General features: G+C 49.0%; 1 protein-coding gene across 2 annotated transcripts in view; it reads right to left on the bottom strand.

Moving 5' to 3' along the window:
- The window catches only part of Babo (TGF-beta receptor type-1 babo), a 57,471-nt gene that overhangs the window by 25,439 nt on the left and 11,228 nt on the right, over positions 1-20,804 (bottom strand). Inside the window, exons 3-5 of one of the 2 annotated variants that reach the window (XM_077688210.1) lie at positions 14,226-14,386; positions 2,416-2,649; positions 526-756 (exon numbers count right to left, since the gene is read on the bottom strand). In XM_077688210.1, coding sequence (XP_077544336.1) covers positions 526-756; positions 2,416-2,649; positions 14,226-14,386 — 626 coding nt within the window. Of the gene's footprint in view, positions 1-525; positions 757-2,415; positions 2,650-14,225; positions 14,387-14,667; positions 14,826-20,804 lie in introns of both variants that reach the window. The other variant, XM_077688211.1, reaches the window with a different exon arrangement.

The following is a 20,804-nucleotide window of genomic DNA, read 5'->3' as shown; positions in this document are numbered from 1 at the left end:
AACAGTCTCAGGCATGACAACAACCCGAGGCCCATCCGCAGCGTGGTTAACATGGCACACACAGTCGCTGTGGAGAACAAGGCACAGGTTGTGGCCCATTTGGGCACCCCTGGATGCTGCGTGTGGCACGAGGGCATGAAGTCACAGCACCCACTATTCAGCAGAACATAGTCCGTGCGCGTGATGTGTTTTTTGTTAAAGCCTTCTCCAAAGTGCAATTCGGACCCCTCCTCCAAGACCCCTCTTCCCTGTAGTCACTGTCGCTTTCCATAAGACAGTTCGCCACAGGCTGTACAAGATGACACACAGAATGCCAGGCATACCACAATGCAGCACTGCCATTGTGCAGCACCTAGAACCCCATGCCATTGCTTTCGCTCACTCAAACAATGCTGCCCTCGAAAAAGGGGCACTTTAGGAGATGCTCAACATTCCGGAAAGGGAGGAAGGCCTAGGACTGCAAGTGGAGCACTTCGTTCTCACTGGAGCACGATTGGACGCACCAGTATGCGAGACAGGCATCACCTTTGTTGTCCGCTGCTATGAAGCCGAGGATGTTGTCGTGCCTGAGCATCACTGTCTGGTAGATCTCCACTTCCCGGAACCATGAGCGCTCGTCCCGTGAGGAGAAGATCTTGACGGCCACCGATTCGCCCCGCCACCGGCCTCGCCACACCTCCCCGTAGCGGCCCTTGCCAATCACCTCCACCAGCTGGATCTGGCGCGCAATGCTCCTCTGCACCAGCAACGGCAGACCTGCACGGGGCCACGCCTGGTGGGGAACTGCAACTCGTGCCCCCAGCAAGGGCACGGGCCAGGCCCTTCCGTAGACGCTTGCCCACAATGACGCTGCTGCGCAATGTGCAACCACGGGAGAGCGTCCCGTGCCCACTCTTGGCCTGCTATGCCTACTATTTTGCCCGCCTGTGCAATAGTGGGCAGCCAGTGATCACAGCTAACAGACAAAGGGGCACCCTCAACACGACAGCCCAGGATGCACTGTTCTGCACACAATTAAGGTTCACCGTTTTCTTGTTTTCACCTATGCATAAGGGACATGTTTTAAAGGGGCCACAAAGACAAAACGCAAGTTTGGTTCATTTGAAAGATTGCCTCATCACAATAACACTGACGCCACTTTCAAAGCAAACCTCACTCAAATAAGCTGTACAATGAGGAAAACACACCCATGCGACACCCTGGCTCGTGATGTATTATGGGCAGCTGGTTGCAACTGGCTGAGGCCGACAAAAGTCAATGCAAATTGAACAGCGAGATAAGTTTGCAGAAAGAGCTATTTTCAATGAAATTTAGTGCACATATCTTGTATAGCAGTAACAATGGTGGGGTAAACAAGGAAAGTTACAAACGCACATGCACACACAGAAGCAGCAGTGCGTACTGTGCAGCTGGCCATAGCTGCACAGCAGTCCGATGCGTTGGGCTCGTCTCACATGACACTGGCCAGTTGGCATAGGCGACGTTGTCCTACGTGATCTGTTTGTCGAGCATAGCCCCCGTTTCACGGAAAGATTACTGTTACCCGTAACAGAAATAAGCCAGGCACAAATCTGGTCAAAAATAAAGCGAGTGCGGACAGCGGTCCTGACCAGCATAGTAGCGCCATCTGGGAGGATGAACAAAAACAAGGCAACAAGATATTTCACCGCCCTAGTCAACATACTAGCAATCGTTTCAAGTACCTACCCTGGATACGTCATTGCTGGCGTCACGAAACGCGATTTAGTGGGAGAATTAAAATTCGGGCTTGAAATGATTAATTTCTCACTGAATCGTTCACTGCCGGACAAGCGCGGGGGCAGCAAATCTCTGGAATGAAACAGACCTGTATGTTGTTTTTGTGGCCCCTTGAAAAAAGCGTGATTTTGAACTGCAGTGGAGAGCATTATTTGGTCCCCATGCTCCCCAAGAGTTGCAAGGATGAAAGACAAATTATCGAACAATGCTCACGAAACGCGCTTGTGCCCCTCCCCAGAGGAGCCTGCTGACAATCCCTTGCAACACTGCAACTGCCCTGAAATGCAGGCGGCAGGCACTGCCCTGCCCACAGGCACATTCTCTGCTGGCAGGCACTGTGCTGTGACCCTTCTGGCTCTCCAGTCCCCTTCTTGCCGCCTATACTGCCATGAAAACAGACGACTCAGCTGGTGCTCAAAGAATAGCAGAAGGCAAAGAAGCAGCCACAATTGGCCCATCGAATGCTGCGGCACTTGGCCGGCTGCCGTTTAAACGCAGAAGCAACAGTTTCCAGAAAAGATGCCAATTTCTGGTTATGCATAGTGGCAATGCGCGGCCGTTCGAGTTCAGTGGCAGCAGTGATAAGAAACCTGCATGCTGGCCTCAGAAAAAACCATGCCAGCCAAGTTGGCGCACAGACAGAGACCGGGGACTGACCCGAGCCGGAGCCCGAGGTGGTCATCTCCATCATGTCCTTGATGGTCTGTCCCGGTGGCAGCAGGATGGGCTCGCTCTCGAGGCTCGTCTCCATCTCATAGCGGAAGTGGCGTCGCCGCTGCTGCCACAGCTGGTAGACGACCATGATGACCACACACACCAGGCAGATGGGACCCCCAATGGCAAAGGCCAGCTCATGGGTGCTGGGCCAGGCCAGGCTCACGGCGGGCCCGCCTGTGGCCGCCACAAGGGAGGGAGGCGCACGGCCAGCGTTTAGGGGGGGAAGAACTCTGGCGTGCATGTGCGGCAGCAGATGTTTCACAAACGACTAAGTTCTGCAACACCGCCGGCACCTTCTCTCCCTAATCCCGAAATTGTCCCCCCTTTAGTCTTCTTTCAGGGACACTAACAAACGTGCACTGCTGCTGCAAAGTGGAACGGGTGACAAGTGCTTAACGTATTCAAACCCCAACTTTTTAGCCTCACAGCAAACTGTACACCTGTACGTGGCCAATTCAGCAAGGCCGGCCGAGATGAAAACACACTACTAACCTGCAGCCCAGGCGCAAGCACGAGCAGCTTTGACGGGGACCGCAATTACAATGCCAATGCTTTCACTAGAAAAGGGCTCGGCTGACATGGCAAATTCAATAATGCTCCCAAAGGACCAACGGAGGACCCAGTGGTCAGTGGCATATGCAGGATCTCATTTCTGAGAGGGTGGGGGCCTCCCAATGTTTTCTGTTTTCCTTCGGGCAAGGGCAGACCAGCCATGAAGGCTTCGTGCACCCTGCGTATGCCAGTGCCACCTCTGGTCCGAGCAGTCCCTGGCCTGCTTGCCACTGCCACCAGGGCGACATGGTGCTCAAGCCAGTGGCGCACAGCGAGCCTAGAAGGCATCTCTCTCCCAACAGAGCTCTTCTGAAGCAGGCCAACTGCAGCGAAGAGTTGAACCTCTTGCAAATGCTGCCCTTGTGTGGTCAGAACAAAATGACCCCTGACCAGGGCACGGTAGGACCACGGCCAGGCACAAGTGACGTACGTCAATGCTGGCCAAGCACACGGCGCTAGAGTGAACTAGAACACAGAGTGGTTCAAACGCCTATACTTTCAATACATCAAAAGTGAAGCAAGAGACGGGTAAAATTCGTTAGGGATTGTGCCGCAGTGGTACAATACTCGCTTCACATGCAAAAGCCCAAGGTTCGATTCCCACCAGCGCCGCAGTGTTATATCTTTTTTTTTTTTCATACCCGTGAAGCCTTGGGTAACTATGCTGAAGGGTTACTGTATAGACCCTTAATACTTATTTTCTGTTGAGCACAATATGCAATAGTCATACTCTGACAATGAAATAAATATTCGTGCTTCCTTGGAACAGACAATCACGGGCAAATGTGTAGTATGCGATTATAAGAAAACACAGCACCGCAACTTTTTTAGCACCAAATGCGTTTAGCACTCTATGCTTTTGTTCTATGCAACATTACATTTGCTGAATCTTCACCTCATAAGTGCATGCTCATGCAGCAAGGTGCTAGTCAGCCCCGCAACGCTTTTCACCAAGCGTTAAAAACCGAGGGTAGATTAGGCGAAGCAACATATATTTGGTGAACTGATGCGCCACTGGTGCATATTTTAGCCGAGGGAACTACTCGCTTCGTGTCCGGTTTTTAACATGTACGCGCTGTCTTCAAGCCACGGGGTGCATTATCTCCCATGCAACGGCTCCGCGTCGCAGACGTTCATGTAGCAGACGATGTGGGAGTTGTTGGTGGCCGCCGCATGCCGGGCCACCATCGCAAGAATACAGGGAATCCCTCTTCACTTTCGCAGTAGTAATAATGAAGTGCAATTATTTATGTAAATAATTATTTGCTTGCTTATATTTTATATAATTTCATAACTATTGATTTGTTTGTTTGTTTGTTTTTAAATTATCACGCTGATGCCCAAGTTGCCACTGACCACTGTGTGGCGGCGAGACAATCGCAAGACTTCAGGGGTTCCCGTTTTTGCTTCATTTTTGGCAGCTCGTTTGAACCACACTGTGTTCTAGTTCACTCTGACGGCACATGACTGGGAGGAGTGCGCCTGAAAGGCCTTCCCCTTTGCTCAACTGGCGGCTCTACACTGTCATCTGCCACAAGCGACTCTCTTCAGAGACATACGGTGCTGGTTGTGCCCCTCTTGCCTTATCTGGACCACGTTCGGGACAAATTTGGCCAAGGTGAAACTCTGCTGCAGCTGGCCTCCGACGACACTGGTGCACGTTTAAAACAGTTTAGCTTTCTTCGTTGCAGTGGTTAAATTGAGGTGCTAGTTGAACTGCAGTGTGCAGGTCGTTTTGCACCAACAACCTGCTTTGGTATACACTGCAAAAATGATCATCACATGGCTGAAATAATTTGCTTTTATTCTGCATGGCTTTAAGAAAGACAAAAAAAAACAGAATCTCTGCATATGCACTAGCACTTACCATGCCAAAACCTCTCCCCCAAATGCTCTACAAACAGCCGCTGAATCGGGGCAGGTTGCAGCAACCACGCACCCCCCACAACTATGTCAGCTGATCAGCCAACATGAAATTTCCCACGCACGATGCCTGAGAAGCATGGCTCAGTATACCAGAAAAGGCACAGACGAGTGCATTTGGGAGCAGCTCCTTCTGAATACACACTCCCTCCCCTCGGCACCCATCACTTGGAGGAAACACGACCCACGCTTCAGAGGTAGCAGCACTGGTACCAATGTACACCAGGGGGTGGAGTGGCATGTCTCAGTGAGCCCCCCCCGTGAGACGCAATTACCTCCTGGGCCCCAAAGGAAGCAAACAAGCCTCTAACACACACACACACACACAGGACAAACTCCACAGCCAGCAGCAGCAGCCTTTGTGTCTTGCTTCAGTTATGGAAGGCCTTCACTAGCAACCACTGTACGTTTTCTTACGATGCAGCTCTCTGGAGGAGCGAAGACTGCACAAATTCTGGAAGCGGCATGCACTGGAAGGCTAGGACCAAACGAGAAAACTCGGACAGATACTGGGGACACCCACGCAGGGGAACAACACTGACCTGCTTTCGCAACTGCTCACAGCTAACCTTGCCCGAAATGCAGTCTCGCAATGGGAGTGACAGGTGAACGATGCCGGCCGACCACTCTCTCCTCGTCACGGCCAGCTCTTGGGGCAGTCGTGCAAGACATGGACACAGCACGGAGGACACTCTTCCACGAGGAACAGCCATTGCTCCCACTGCGGCACACACCTGCTTACGGAGCTAGCTGGTTCTTAGTCATGCTGAACACACGACGGGGCTGGTGCCTCTAGAGTGCTTGGTCAATGAGACTGTGAGAAGCCTCCTGTTGTGGCGGGATGATAGGCTGCTGTGTTTTTTAGGCTGCACCCATTGAAGCTCTCGCCTGCTCTGACCGGCAGAAGCTCGCAGTGCACCCCACGAATGGTCCCTGTTCTCCCACACGACTATTAGGCTTAAGAGGCATTCCACTTTGAAAATTCCAGATAAGGAAACTTTTTAATGAACCTTTATCCTAGGGGCACTACAAATTCTTCTTGTTGCCACCTTCTCGAGAGATCTGACAGGGCCACCCAAGCAACCGGGAAGGCACAGCCGGTGCCTGGTAAATTTAATCCACCCCTCCACCTTGCCTTGCTTCCTTGTTGCTGCCTTGCCTCGCTTACCTTGCCTTCGCCTTGTTTTCAGTGCAATGTGCGATGGCAGGATGAGAATGCAGCAGCCGTACCAATCTGTACTTAGCTATACAACAACAAAAAACTTTCATGAACGCGCCTATTCCCATCGATAGCATCGATGAATATAAATTCAAATTTTGGCATTCTCCAAGCGCTTCTGCAACGCTAATGCCATTCAAATAGTAAAGGAGGAAGCATTTAAACAGTTTCGCTTTTGAGTTTCGTTTTTCCGTCACGTGGGGGATTTTTAAATGTCCTTCGCCTGCGGGGAGACGAGCTCACGTGGTTTTAGCTATGGCGTCGCCGCCGCTCGCCGATGCTTCACGCTAACGGCGAATTTCGGCAGATTCCGATGTAACTGAGCTTGATTCTGTGCGTGATGGTAGCAGCACAGACATCGCAGACGACTTCGATTCGTCCGATGCTTCACGCTAACAGCGAATTTCGGCAGATTCTGATGTAACTGAGCTTGATTCTGTGCGTAATGGTAGCAGCACAGACACAGCAGACGACTTCGATTCGTCCGATGCTTCACGCAAACGGCGAATTTCGGCAGATTCCGATGTAACTAAGCTTGATTCTGTGCGTGATGGTATCCGCACAGACACAGCAGACGACTTCGATTCGTCCGATGATTCACGCTAACAGCGAATTTCGGCAGATTCTGATGTAACTGAGCTTGATTCTGTGCATGCTGGTAGCAGCACAGACATCGCAGACGACTTCGATTCGTCCGATGCTTCACGCTAACGGCGAATTTCGGCACATTCCGATGTAACTGAGCTTGATTCGGTGCATGCTGGTAGCAGCACAGACATCGCAGACGACTTCGATTCGTCCGATGCTTCACGCTAACAGCGAATTTCGGCAGATTCTGATGTAACTGAGCTTGATTCTGTGCGTAATGGTAGCAGCACAGACACAGCAGACGACTTCGATTCGTCCGATGCTTCACGCAAACGGCGAATTTCGGCAGATTCCGATGTAACTAAGCTTGATTCTGTGCGTGATGGTATCCGCACAGACACAGCAGACGACTTCGATTCGTCCGATGATTCACGCTAACAGCGAATTTCGGCAGATTCTGATGTAACTGAGCTTGATTCTGTGCGTAATGGTAGCAGCACAGACACAGCAGACGACTTCGATTCGTCCGATGATTCACGCTAACAGCGAATTTCGGCAGATTCTGATGTAACTGAGCTTGATTCTGTGCATGCTGGTAGCAGCACAGACATCGCAGACGACTTCGATTCGTCCGATGCTTCACGCTAACAGCGAATTTCGGCAGATTCTGATGTAACTGAGCTTGATTCTGTGCATGCTGGTAGCAGCACAGACATCGCAGACGACTTCGATTCGTCCGATGCTTCACGCTAACAGCGAATTTCGGCAGATTCTGATGTAACTGAGCTTGATTCTGTGCGTAATGGTAGCAGCACAGACACAGCAGACGACTTCGATTCGTCCGATGCTTCACGCAAACGGCGAATTTCGGCAGATTCCGATGTAACTAAGCTTGATTCTGTGCGTGATGGTATCCGCACAGACACAGCAGACGACTTCGATTCGTCCGATGATTCACGCTAACAGCGAATTTCGGCAGATTCCGATGTAACTAAGCTTGATTCTGTGCGTGATGGTATCCGCACAGACACAGCAGACGACTTCGATTCGTCCGATGATTCACGCTAACAGCGAATTTCGGCAGATTCTGATGTAACTGAGCTTGATTCTGTGCATGCTGGTAGCAGCACAGACATCGCAGACGACTTCGATTCGTCAGATGCTTCACGCTAACGGCGAATTTCGGCACATTCCGATGTAACTGAGCTTGATTCGGTGCATGCTGGTAGCAGCACAGACATCGCAGACGACTTCGATTCGTCCGATGCTTCACGCTAACAGCGAATTTCGGCAGATTCTGATGTAACTGAGCTTGATTCTGTGCGTAATGGTAGCAGCACAGACACAGCAGACGACTTCGATTCGTCCGATGCTTCACGCAAACGGCGAATTTCGGCAGATTCCGATGTAACTAAGCTTGATTCTGTGCGTGATGGTATCCGCACAGACACAGCAGACGACTTCGATTCGTCCGATGATTCACGCTAACAGCGAATTTCGGCAGATTCTGATGTAACTGAGCTTGATTCTGTGCGTAATGGTAGCAGCACAGACACAGCAGACGACTTCGATTCATCCGATACTTCACGCTAACGGCAAATTTCGGCAGATTTCGATGTAACTGAGCTGATTCTGTGCGTGATGGTATCAGCACAGACACAGCAGACGACTTCAATTCGTCCGATGCTTCACGCTAACGGCAAATTTCGGCAGATTCCGATGTAACTAAGCTTGATTCTGTGCGTGATGGCAGCAGCACAGACACAGCAGACGACTTCGATTCGTCCGATGCTTCACGCAAACGGCGAATTTCGGCATATTCCGATGTAACTAAGCTTGATTCTGTGCGTGATGGTATCAGCACAGACACAGCAGACGACTTCAATTCGTCCGATGCTTCACGCTAATGGCAAATTTCGGCAGATTCCGATGTAACTGAGCTTGATTCTGTGCGTGCTGGTAGCAGCACAGACACAGCAGATGACTTTGATTCGTCCGATGATTCACGCTAACGGCGAATTTCGGCACATTCCGATGTAACTGAGCTTGATTCGGTGCATGCTGGTAGCAGCACAGACACAGCAGACGACTTCGATTCGTCCGATGCTTGAGGCAAGGGCCCTATTCTCGACTACACAAATTGCCGGCAATTCAGGCAATTTTCCGGAAGTCTTTTCTGATTGGCTTTCAATTTTGGTCACGTGCTTCCAGTTGACAAAGTGGTTGTGTGTGCTGTCGTCATTTTCACGTTTCATGTCGTCTACCGACACCAGTTCTAAACTTTGCCTTATTTCTCGTTACTAAAGGCGCATAATTCTTGGCATGATGGTAGCAGCACAGACACAGCAGACGACTTCGATTCGATGCTTCACGCTAACGGCGAATTTCAGCAGCTTCGATGTAACTGAGCTTGATTCTGTGCGTGATGGTAGCAGCAAAGACACAGTAGACAACTTCGATTCATCAGGCTTTCCCTGCGGTCAACGAAAGTGCGTCAAGTCGCCCCGGACCATCACCAGGTGTGCGCCCTTGCGTTTCGCTTTCTTCTCTGGTCGCTCTATCGAGGGCGCACGCTGTTGTAAACAGATCCGGCCCTGATCTGAAGGCCACAGCTCTTATCTGCAGCGTGGCTACGACGTTCGGCGAGACCGTTTGGCGCCGGCTGCACAGAGAGCAGAGTTTTCTCCAGGAAGACGGCCGGTTGTTGTCCTTGGCGTAGTGCTCCGGAGCAGCACGAGGCTGTTTGTTGATATTTTTGTATGTAAATAACTTTTGTACTTTGACCGCTCATATTTGCAGAATTATTCTATAAGCGGTTTATGGTCAAATCAAAGTGTATATTTCAAATTGTTTTTATGTCTACCGTGTGCAAAGTAGTATTCAGGTTATCAATTTTTCTTCTGTTACTTTTCTTCACAATTTTTTTTATAAAATTTCTTATCTGTTGTTTGAAATTATTACTGTTGGAAAGCCCCATTCTTCCTCTATCATATCATAGCCTACGCTTCAGAAACAACCAGTAGGAACTAGTGTTTATATAATTGTATGTATGTAAATAACTACTGTACTTAGAGAGCTCATTTTTGCAGTATTAGTTTTTCATTCACTATGTTCAAAGTGTATATTTCGAAAATTTTTCATCCGTACCCTGTGCAAAGTGGCATTGATGTTTCCATCATTTTGTTTTTTTTTTTTTGTTACTTTCTGGGTTTTAATTTTTTATAAAATTTGCTATAAATCTGTTCTTTGAAATTATTACTGTTAGAAAGCCCTATTTTTTCTCTATCAATAATTTCGTATCTTACACTTCAGCATCACTCTGTGGGCAACATTTCCAGGAATGCCCAAAAAGAACCGGTTTTTCCGCGGTCATGAAAGTGATAAGCAACGGTGGCACCATATTCATTTACCCAAGTAACATACTTTATTTTCCAGTATCCCTGTTGATTTAAACTTTTAGAACCTCTCTTGACTTTGGCTTGGTTGAAGAGCTTTCCTTTTGCACACTCACATGCAAAATCCGACAGGAAGGACCTCATGAGTTTTCTGACTCCAAGAGGGTCAATCTGCCTAAGGAGAGTTTTTTTGCCAGAACACTTGCAGTAGCTCCCTCAAGGTTGCTTCACTTCCGTCAATGCCTCCTACGAGGAATGTGTTTATTTTCATTTACCAGTCACTGCTCGTGTACCCAAATGACCTTGACAGAAAATTCTTCGGCTGTGCGGCAGCTGGTCATGCACAACCGTACGCAACAGTTAACCATTACATACGATAATGTGCTCACTAAAACTACGGTGCAAAACACTGTTTGTTTTAACCCTCCCTCAAAGCCGAGCATGTGTGCACACCCCCGTGATTAATTGGCAGCACCTAAGCGCAACACCTGGGAATCATTGAAATGACAATGGCGGCAAACTGAGCAAGTGCACACAGCCGACAAATGGCCGATGAAAAAAGCTGCTCAGCTGGTTTTGGGGGTCAAGCCTGCTGAGGGCACTGGGCCCGCCTCGCTTGCCGCTGCAGCCACAACAGGGCAGGCTGGCTGGGACCGCAGCTGGTACGGCCACAGCCAAGGCCTCCACTAGCGACGCAGTTGCAGGGCCGCGACCATCTTGGAGCCACTACACTGGGCACCGGCATTGCACCCAGTGCAGCAAGACATCAACATGGTATGCACTGCCCCCCACTTGAACCCACAAAATTGACTCTGCACTCTGCAGCACACCCCAAACTCCACCTAAGACGAAAAAGTCATCTAGAGGACAGAATTTTAGGCACTAAAATAGCGCGTTTTAGGTGCCAAAAATAGGCAGGCAAAATAACGTTTCAGGCCTCCAACATTCTAAATATAGGCACCATAAATTTTCCCATAAATGCAAATAATTTCATACGAAGACGAGCACAACCTGTATCTACGTCAGAAAAACTGAAAATGTTATTGTTTAACTTGGCACAAAGGTGCAAACACTTGAACATAGCCATTCAATTGTCCATAAAACTACTGGACTAATGGCAATCCACTGGCTTGATTAATTCAACAACCAAACTGCACATATTTATGTTCAGTGGCCACTGTTGCTTTCCCGGGCGCCGCATATGGTGAAACACATGATTATCCAAAATGTTCAAGCAAGATGTCCCATCAGTGCTAGGTACACTTCCACACATTTGAAGAGCACTTTTCAAAAGCTCTTTAGCAGCCAAACAGATTTTTGATGGAAAAGCATGTTTTCGAGCCCGTCAGCAGTGTGAATTTTAAGGTGAAGGGAATCTGACTGCGCAGTGATGATTTGCTATTGGTTCTTTAAAACTGGAATTATCTGCCAACGAAGTCGTGTGCCATGCTCAACCGTTGCATTTAAAAATAGAGTTGGATTAGGGTATGCTTGTAGACGACTGCACTTGTTTGAAGAAATCTGTTTGGAGAGCACGCGGAAGAACCACCCCCTCCAGACTTTAGGATTCAAATATGTGCCTCTTGTCATGGAGAATGAGCATCCCATTCCACAGCTGCTGGCAGTTGTTTTGCGGCAGTTGGTAGAACTAGAGGACTAGCTTGAACCCCATAGAGTTCCGAACAGCTGAAGCCACCCGTTAACATGATTAACCCTCTCAAATTGCACCTGAAAGCAAACCTTGAGGCTAAATAGTGTTCATATGGGCACTGATTTTGAAAACAGGCATTTATAGGCATTTATGGGCATTTAGGCACAATGCCAAAATAGGCATTTATAGGCACTATGAAAACGCCATAAAAGCGCTTTTAAGCTCTAATTCATGCTAATATCACAATGGGGTGACAGGAGGAGCAAAATAGGTATTTGCCAAAAATCCGGTCTCTAGTCATCACCTCACTGAAAAAATTTTGCGACGCTCGTGCTGCAAATTGATTAACTTTGACAAGAAAAAAAGCTGTTTGAAGTATATCTCACTACATATTACTTAAATATATCACTTCTTGCACACCTGCAAAGGCACCCTAGCTAAAAGCAGTACGAATATGCGCCTGTTTTAAGTATTGATAGGGCAAGTTTAACCTTGACATAGCAAATTTCAATATAAAGAAAACCTTGATACAACAAAGTAACAAGATTTACATAGCGTCATTGCCCCTGAACTCCCGGGCATATTTAGCTTCAATACAACAAATCTGCGGCTTCAATACACCATAGACGGCTGTAAAATCAAAACAAATTTACGTGAAAGGCAAATTCTCCATCCACCATGAGGCAAAAACAGTGCAAGCGACTTTAGCCTCCCAATGGCACCTGAGGTCAGCCATACTGCATGCAGTCGGTTCCCTGCCTTGTGACCCCACTGGCCCGCCCTGGCACTGCACAGGCAGGGCCCACACAGACTCCCCAAACGCCGAGGTGCACACCCCAACCTCTGGGGTACGACACGCCATTTGAACCACCAGGAAACAACTGGCTTTGCCAACCGGAGAAGGGGTGGCCACTGCTGTGCAGGCGATATTTTTGCACTCTGTCAGCACATTTTTTCCTACACTAGTCTTCGCCAGTTTACAAATGCATCAGTGAGCACTCTGTCGGCAAGTACCGTCAACAAGTGTCCTGAATAGACGTTAAAAAGACACTGAGGCAAGCTATAAACAGTGTACCGTCACCAGTTTAAAGACTACAAATGCTTAGGTTCAACAGAGATGTGCGACCTGAAGTGCCCCTTCCCTTGTCCCATTCTCCTTTCCAAGTTGTCAGGGCGAAATTTCACGGCAGAGCATTATTTTCTTTGTAGGCATGCTGAGTTGACCAACGCATTCTTTGCGCCACCCAAAGAACTTGTGCATAAGGACTTCTCAGAAAAATCGTTAACTAAAATGCTATGGCTTTTGAACAACCTAGTTGACAATGGCTTTGATATTCACTCATGCAGCTTATCAGGCCTGCACTATCTTTCCCTAGATTTGAAGCGATAACATTCCGCCAACTCAAACCAGTGTACTGCTTTGCTTTGCTGCCATTCCTTCCAAGCATATGCTCCCGTGATTTTTCCTTTTTTCGTTACGCAAAACAGACTCCGATTTTATTGTTGTAAATGCATGCTGCTGCACTCTGTCAGGCTCAGAAACTTTGTTAAGCTCGCTGCAGCTTCTATTTCTGGAGTCCACTGCTTGCAGAAGGCGCAAAATGGAATTGCATTGGAGGGTATGTATGAATAAGCTCCGCTCTCGTTAAACGCGTCATTCAGCCATGCGCGTCCGCACACGGTACAGCCCTGGTGGCCAGGAGTCAGCTGCGAAGCCCTCCACCTGACCAGAGCCCAGCGGGACTACCGCAAGTGAGGACGGGTGTTTCACCCCTCTGAGGCCACAGTCACAGCGCCTTAGAAAAAGCGTGCCGCCAACTGTTGACACTCGAGCAGCAATGCAAGGCGGGTCCCACTGCCCTTCCCAAAGGAATACTTCCTGTATGTTCCAAACGGGGTTCACATACACCAACAATGCAGCCAAAGTCAGTCTAGATGTGGGAATATTAACTTTTCTTGTAGCAAAAGCAAATTATCTTCTCCATTTCCTCATCCAAATACAAAAATTGCAATGCAAATCTTTTCCAGTCTTGCGCACAATTTTGCCTTCACAAGCTCTTGACGTCCCATCTGCTGAGCATTGCTACTGACTGATACGCTCTCCCAGTTCTTCTACACAGAGTTTCAGTGTCACACCTTTTCTTTGGTTCACCCTGTCCACCTGGAAGGAACTCCTCCTAGGTGCACGGAAGCTCCAACTTTCTCCTGTACCAGATGTTCCACAGTAATTCGAATGCGCTTGGGGACCCCTTGAGAATCAATGGAGGCCCTACGGAAATCGGCTTCACACACCACAGACCTACGCGGGAGCAATGGCTGTTCTCTGGGACACTGCAGTGAGGCCAGTTAGTGCAGGCAGCAGAGGGGATCATGGGCATGTTTCCTCTGTGCATTTCGCCTGTCCCTGACCAGCAGGACCCACCTGGAGCCTGTGGGGCCGGAGGAAAGGTTGGGCGGAGATCGCGGTTACAAAAGTCAGAATTGGAGCAGCAGCTTATGACCATATGGGTAGGACTGTGCGAGCCAGACTTTGAACACGCCACCGGATTGTCAGGAGGGAACATCTTTTTTTTGTCCAGACACCTGGCACAAAGAGAGAAAGACACACAGGGAGGAAAAAAAAAAAGAGCACAGGTTACTCTCCTTTCTCGCTCAAAGACACACAAGAAAACGCTTTCCTGTAGCTAGACCATGCTGAGCAGAGCTGGACGGTGCCTGGAAGGAGTGTCCCGTGTGCGAGCCTAGAGCAAGACGCCTTGACGAGCGGGGGCCACACACACACACACACACACACACACACACACAGAGGCAGCACACTGGGCGGGGGGCAGAGGGGCCACGGGGAGAGGGGCGGCAAGCCTTACCTATTGGCACACTGGACGGGGACAGCGTCGGCACGATGTTAAGATTGCAATAGTCGGCATCTCGGCAGCACTCTATGGCAAAGTGATCATCTACATTGTTTGAGTGGTGGCAAGAGATTGGGTTGTCAGGGGGAGTGAGTTCTTCCTTTGCAATGCACCTGGGACGAGAAGAAACAGGCCAAGGCACACACACCAGTCAAACACGAGACGCACACAAGCCCCATGTCATGCCATTACGAGGGAACGTTAGAGCCATCCAGCAGCTCCCCCCCGTGGGCCAGTGGCAGCCACAACGCTTGCCATCCCCCGCCGCTCAAGCCACAGAGACCACGGGCGAACAATACAAACAAAACATTGCTCACGCAGCACTGTGCAAAACTGCCTCCACACAAGGGCGCAGGAGAAGCAGAGACAGCTCGCAGTCGCTTGACACCACCTCAACCAATCAACTCAACAGCGGAGCATTTAATGACCACGCCAAGAATGTAAAGCTGTTAATTCATGAAGGCCAGCCGGCTGCATCAAACGAGTCGCAATGAGAAAGGCTAATGAGATTGCACCAAGTGCGCTGCTACATTCTTTTGCAGCAGAGACGGTTCAGACACGCCAGCAGACTTGAGCCCGATCATACATTCTTCATTCGTCCTCCTACTTGGCCATTTGGTGCCCCGACGACCCCACATTTAACTGGCCCTGACATGCTCATGCAGGTATTCCCCCATGTGACCACCTGGCTTTTGCTAGCAAATGCTGTTGAGGTGTTACTACCCTTCGAGGCACACTACTGCTGCTCAGCACTGCACAGCAGGCACAAGTGTGGAGGAGCAGCAGGCTAAGGCCGCCCAGGGGGCAAACACCCAGCATGTGCTTGGGTTGGCACCACACACTTTGCCGCCTGTCCTGCCAACATCACCAGGCCCACTGTTTAGTGCGCCCACCCACACTCTGCATGCTGTCGGCGGCAAAATTGGCTGCTCTGGGCACTCACTGTACCGGCATGCCAGCTGGCCACTGTCCAATGTGTCTTGAAAGAACGAGTTCCCATGCAGATGGCACCAACCACAGCATCCACCAAAAAGCCACGTATCACAGATGCACTTCACAGTGTGATCAAACTTGGTTTGTGGGTCGCCCACTCCCTCCCATTTCGCCAACGCTATGTGCCTGCCCCAAGGGCTGGTCTCAAAACCTCCCACAGTGCTTTCAGGCCCACTGCACCAAGACTGTGGTCACTGTTTCAGTACAGTACATCCCCCTCCTGCGTTGCAGCAATTTCTAAACCCATGAAGGGGGGGGGGGGGGGGGGACAGCAAAGGCCCATGACGTAGCAGTGGAGAAACATGGCTGCACTCGCAAATGGCTACTTCTGCTCTGGCCGCTGTTTTTCCATCCGATGCTATTTGCCTCGTTCAGTGGTTCTGAGCGCCCTTCTGTGCTGGGTCCAATGATGGTCACTCTCACAGCAGCTACCCACACCGTGTCGGGCTTACAGTGCTAATGTTACAGTGCTAACAATGTGCAGAAGTGAAACATCCACAGCCAAAACCACCTTATAACAGCAGAGCTGTTTAAGTTTTCAGTTTCGCCGTACATCGTTACCAGAAAAGAATACCAAAACAGACCGAGCGCACGTGAGCGTGAGCCTCGTGACGAGTGCCCGGCATCGGCAAGCTCGGCCTTCGAGAACACTCTGCCCAGCCTTCGTGGCGTGATCTCTCGCATGCTGTTCTCCTCGCCAGCTCACGTGGGGAGCACAGCCGCCGAGTTCATGCTACAGACGGCCAGTTTGCAAAGCCAGTTGCCACAGGTTCTAGCGCATGCTAACGCAGTCAGTCTACTTTGGGAGAGATGTGAAAGCCTGCGGAAAAGACGATCTGAGCCTGTCAGTCATAGAGAACATTCAGCGGAAAGTTCGGAAGTCCATCTCTGCTGCTTCTCCAGCCTTGGCCCACTAGCGCAAACTGTGCCAGTTTTTTTTAATTGCCAGCAAAATTGAGGGGGGGGGGGGGGGGGGGGGGGGGGGAGAAGGAGAGATAAGAGAATTCCATTCACAAGAAGCTTTAAACACCCCCTAAAATGCCTCGCAGACCCCTATGTGAGAACAAACAGCCCAATTTATAAATGGACCACATCATTTTGGGCCACTGCGATTGGCACTTCGTCTTATCGCAATCCACTGAGGGCTTGCCTCCACATGAAACAGCCTTTGCACAGTGGCATGCGGCTTCAAAAAATGTGTGTATGTCATCAATTCGCGCTCAACTTTTTGTTAATGAGTGTGGAAATGTTTTGTACATCGCATAACTGCATGGAATTTTGGTCTTTTGAAATACGAGAATATCTTTTTCTCAACTTTGTGTAAAATTTTGTACAGTAATCCCTGATTATAACGAAATCGCTTCACTAGAAATATCACTTTATTTGAAATTTCTTCTGGCCCCAACCCAAACGCATGCATTTTAGGCCACATTACTCGAAGCGCACGAAGAGCTTGATCCACTTAAAGCGAAGTGGTGAGCAGAGGTGTCACCAAGCGGCGGCAACCCAGCGGCAAGTGAGGCTGTAAATATGGCAGGTCAACGCAAGCTGGTGTTTCCCTGGCAAATTTATCGCACCGGTCATGCTCGATTCGTGCCATCCCACTTTAGACAAATGGTCCAAATGCTTATTAGGGTCATTAACTTATGTTCTTAGATACTGAAAAATGGTGTGGACGCGGCAGTGTGCGAACACCGACACTCTAACCGTAAAATTAGTAGTGTCAACAACGGGGCGTCGAAAAACTCGTTTTACAAACTTCACGGCTGCACACCTAGGCAAAAATTGCCCAGTGATTATGCAAAGCCCCTACTGCAAGACTGGTTAGTTTTCTTGATTGCTCTGTGTACCCAAAATCGTTTTTTGAGCTCAACAAACACTACCTCAGAATCGAGCCACGGCATTTGCGGCGCTTTCAAGCGCAAAACTTTCATAGTGTCCCGTAACTGGCCAAAAGGCAGAATTGCTGGCCAAGAGGCAGAAGGTGAATTTGAAACATTTGCGTTGGCTGCCGCTGCGGCTCCCGTGGTCGCCCCAGCGATGGATGCAGAGATAATTGACACTTGTTGGTGACCCCTACGAGGACCAAGAGCCGGTGGACGATGAGCCACGTAAAGTGCCAACTATGGTGGAGACGCAGGAATGCCTCGAAATAAAGCTTAATGCATGGGCGGCGACCACGGCCCCATGCAATGCCTGGTCAAATCGGAGCAGGGGTTGCTCACACCGGGCAAAAACTTGAAACAGCCATAGCTCACTGCCTTGCTTACACCTGAATAAAGTTTTGCTTCACTGAATACATTGTGTTCTGATTCCTCGCAGTTGGGGCGCAATTAAAGCTCAACTACTTTCGCATTTCTCGAGTGGTCGCTTATATCGAAATACCATTTTTAACAAAATTTTGTGCCAACTTCGTTATAACGAGGGATTAGTGTATTTCAAAACAAATTTTGTATTTAAATCTGCTACTTCATGTTACAAATTATACCATCTAAAACTGCATTGACGAAAGTTTATTTTGGTATATAAAATTACATTTCCCCCTTTGTATTGCCCCCCCCCCCCCTCAAAAAATTTTTCACTGAAACGCCCACAAAAGACGTTTTTTTCAGTGGCACGGAATGAGTTCGAAAGTGGACAAAACCGCCACCAAGTCATTAACTAATAATTCCTATTATAACCAAATCTTAATGTCGTGAAATTTAAGTCACCCAATCACACTCACAGGTGGTGCCTGCATCTTTAATTCATTCTATAGTGGGCACTGCATGCCATCCACACCTGAGGCACAATCTTAGAATTCTGCGATATGTGGTGCCTCTATCCGTCCCGCTGTTAGCGCACTCCCTTCCAACCCCAACCCTCTAGAAGAAACAGTTACATACAGGGACTGGAGTTTTCGGCATTCACCAATGAATGCCAAAAAGTGCACACTGATATCATTTCATTTATTAGAGCTCGAAGCGCAGTTGCAGATTAGAATACTAGGAATTTGGTCGATACCAAAACGTGCCACATATATAGCTGTGGGAGCGGCAGAAAGCATACCGGCCCATGTAACACCACTGCAACGCTCAGCCATTCAGGCCTCGCAATTCTGTGAGGCTCTCGGATGCAGCTGTAAAACTGCTTCCGTCTCCAACTTCCACTGTCACTGTGCAGCGCAGCTCCTCTTGGGCGGGGACGACAAGCTCCGTGCACGCACATGTACAGGGAGTTTTATTGCACTCAAAAAGGATGTCAAAAGGGATAGAAATGACTGCCGTAGGAAAACAGGTGCCAATAGAAGCCGATTTTGTTGACAAAAATAAACACCCAGAGGTTCCTGCACAACTCTTGGAACACCAAATGCAAAAAGTCCAGCGCTTACTTTTAGACAAGTTGGAGCATGTGAAAAAATGTGCGATGTGCCCAGTCACGGACCATAACGATTTCCATGGAGGAAGCTTGACTACTGCTGAATGCTTAGGAGCTAAAACCTCACACAATGCGGGAAAATAGTTCCCACACTGCTGTTCTGAAGAGGAGCTTGTCCCCAACACCATTACCGATTAGACAGCAGTTTGTCCGATACCGCCTGGAAGAGTGCCACACAGGCACTGTTCGTACACCCTGTTCTTGTGCAGTGCACGCTGTCCTCGAGCAAGCACTCTGGCCCACTAGTGTGCAACTCTTCCCATCCCTGCATCGAGTTGGGATCGCCCCCCCCCCCAGGCCTTCTCACAGAGGGTGGCACAGCCCTGGCCGCTCCCACACTGAACAATTCCACCGGTCTCTTCCCAGCAGCCAGAACACAGCGAGCGAGAAAAAGGCTGCATGCAGCTCCATTCTGTCAACAGGGAGCCACTGTTCAGGCCACACTCTTGTGCTTTATTAATAAAGTTACCACTTTGACCGAGACGAGCGTGCAGGCCGGTGCACACAGCACATACCAGACCGCATGAAACCCTGCAAATGCTTGGGCATGAAAACAAACAAACAAAGGCTCACAGCAGCACACGCAAGTTGTACAGTGCAGAAGCCCAACACTGGCATGCAAGCCGGCAGCTAAGAAGCACAAGCACATCACCTCCTTCCAGCGGCACCCTCTTCTACAACCTCAGGAACTCAGAACCACTTTGCAACAGCACTTGTAAATGGCCATAAAAAGCAATAGAAAGTATCGCTCTGTGTGGGCCAAGCACGTTAAGTCCTGCAGACAAAATACAAGTTTGTTTTATTCGAACGACCTGGCATTTTATAGTGCCCCCAGCGCTTGTCCGGCACCAACCGATGCTTTATTCACTGAGAAATTAAACAATTTAAGCCATAATTGTGATTCTACCATTGTATTGTGTCTTGTGTCTACCATTGAAGCAAACATAAGTATGCGGACTAAAGCTGCAGCAAACGGTGGAACGCCTCGTTTGCTGTAGTCCTCCTAGGTGGCGCCACCATACCACTCAGGACTGCTGTCCACCCTCGCTTTGTTTTTGACCAAACTTGTGCCTGGATAATGTTTGTTACAGTTGATAATAGTTGTTTTGTTAACCCTTTGCGACACGCATTAGAATGTAGCCATCAGAAAAATTTGAAACTGCCTGAGTATGTTTTTTGATAGCCAAAATTTCACTTACAAGAGCCATGAAGACAAAACACAAGTTTGGTTCATTCAAAAGATTGCCTCGTTAGAATCATACTGACACCACTTTTAACGTAAACTTCGCTCAAATAAGCTTTATAATTTGGAAAAAAGGGAAAGGCCACGCAACCCACTCGGCCATTTTCCACAACAGGCAAAAGCAAATTAGGCAGAGTTATAAGCTTGCCAAACAGGCCATTTGCGCTTAAATTTAGGCCACATTCTTTTTAAAGCAGTAAGAATGGTGGGACCGACAGTGGAAGTTACGAAAGCACACGTAAACATATAAGTACCGATGCATACTGCTGTTGGTACTGCGTGAACTATGGTTCGTTTAGATGCACAACACTGCGGGGCTTTGGGGTAGTTTTAGACGACAAGTGCTGACTGATGCAAGCAACGGTGTCTTACGCGACCACATTTGTCGAGCGAGTACTGTTTCACAAAACGATTATTTTCTCCCTGAACAAAAATAAGC

Source organism: Haemaphysalis longicornis, unplaced genomic scaffold (assembly GCF_048455015.1).
Source record: "Haemaphysalis longicornis isolate Haplotype H1 unplaced genomic scaffold, Haemaphysalis longicornis Haplotype H1 scaffold_1, whole genome shotgun sequence".
Classification (NCBI taxonomy): domain Eukaryota; kingdom Metazoa; phylum Arthropoda; class Arachnida; order Ixodida; family Ixodidae; genus Haemaphysalis; species Haemaphysalis longicornis.
This window is presented reverse-complemented; position numbering and strand designations above follow the sequence as displayed.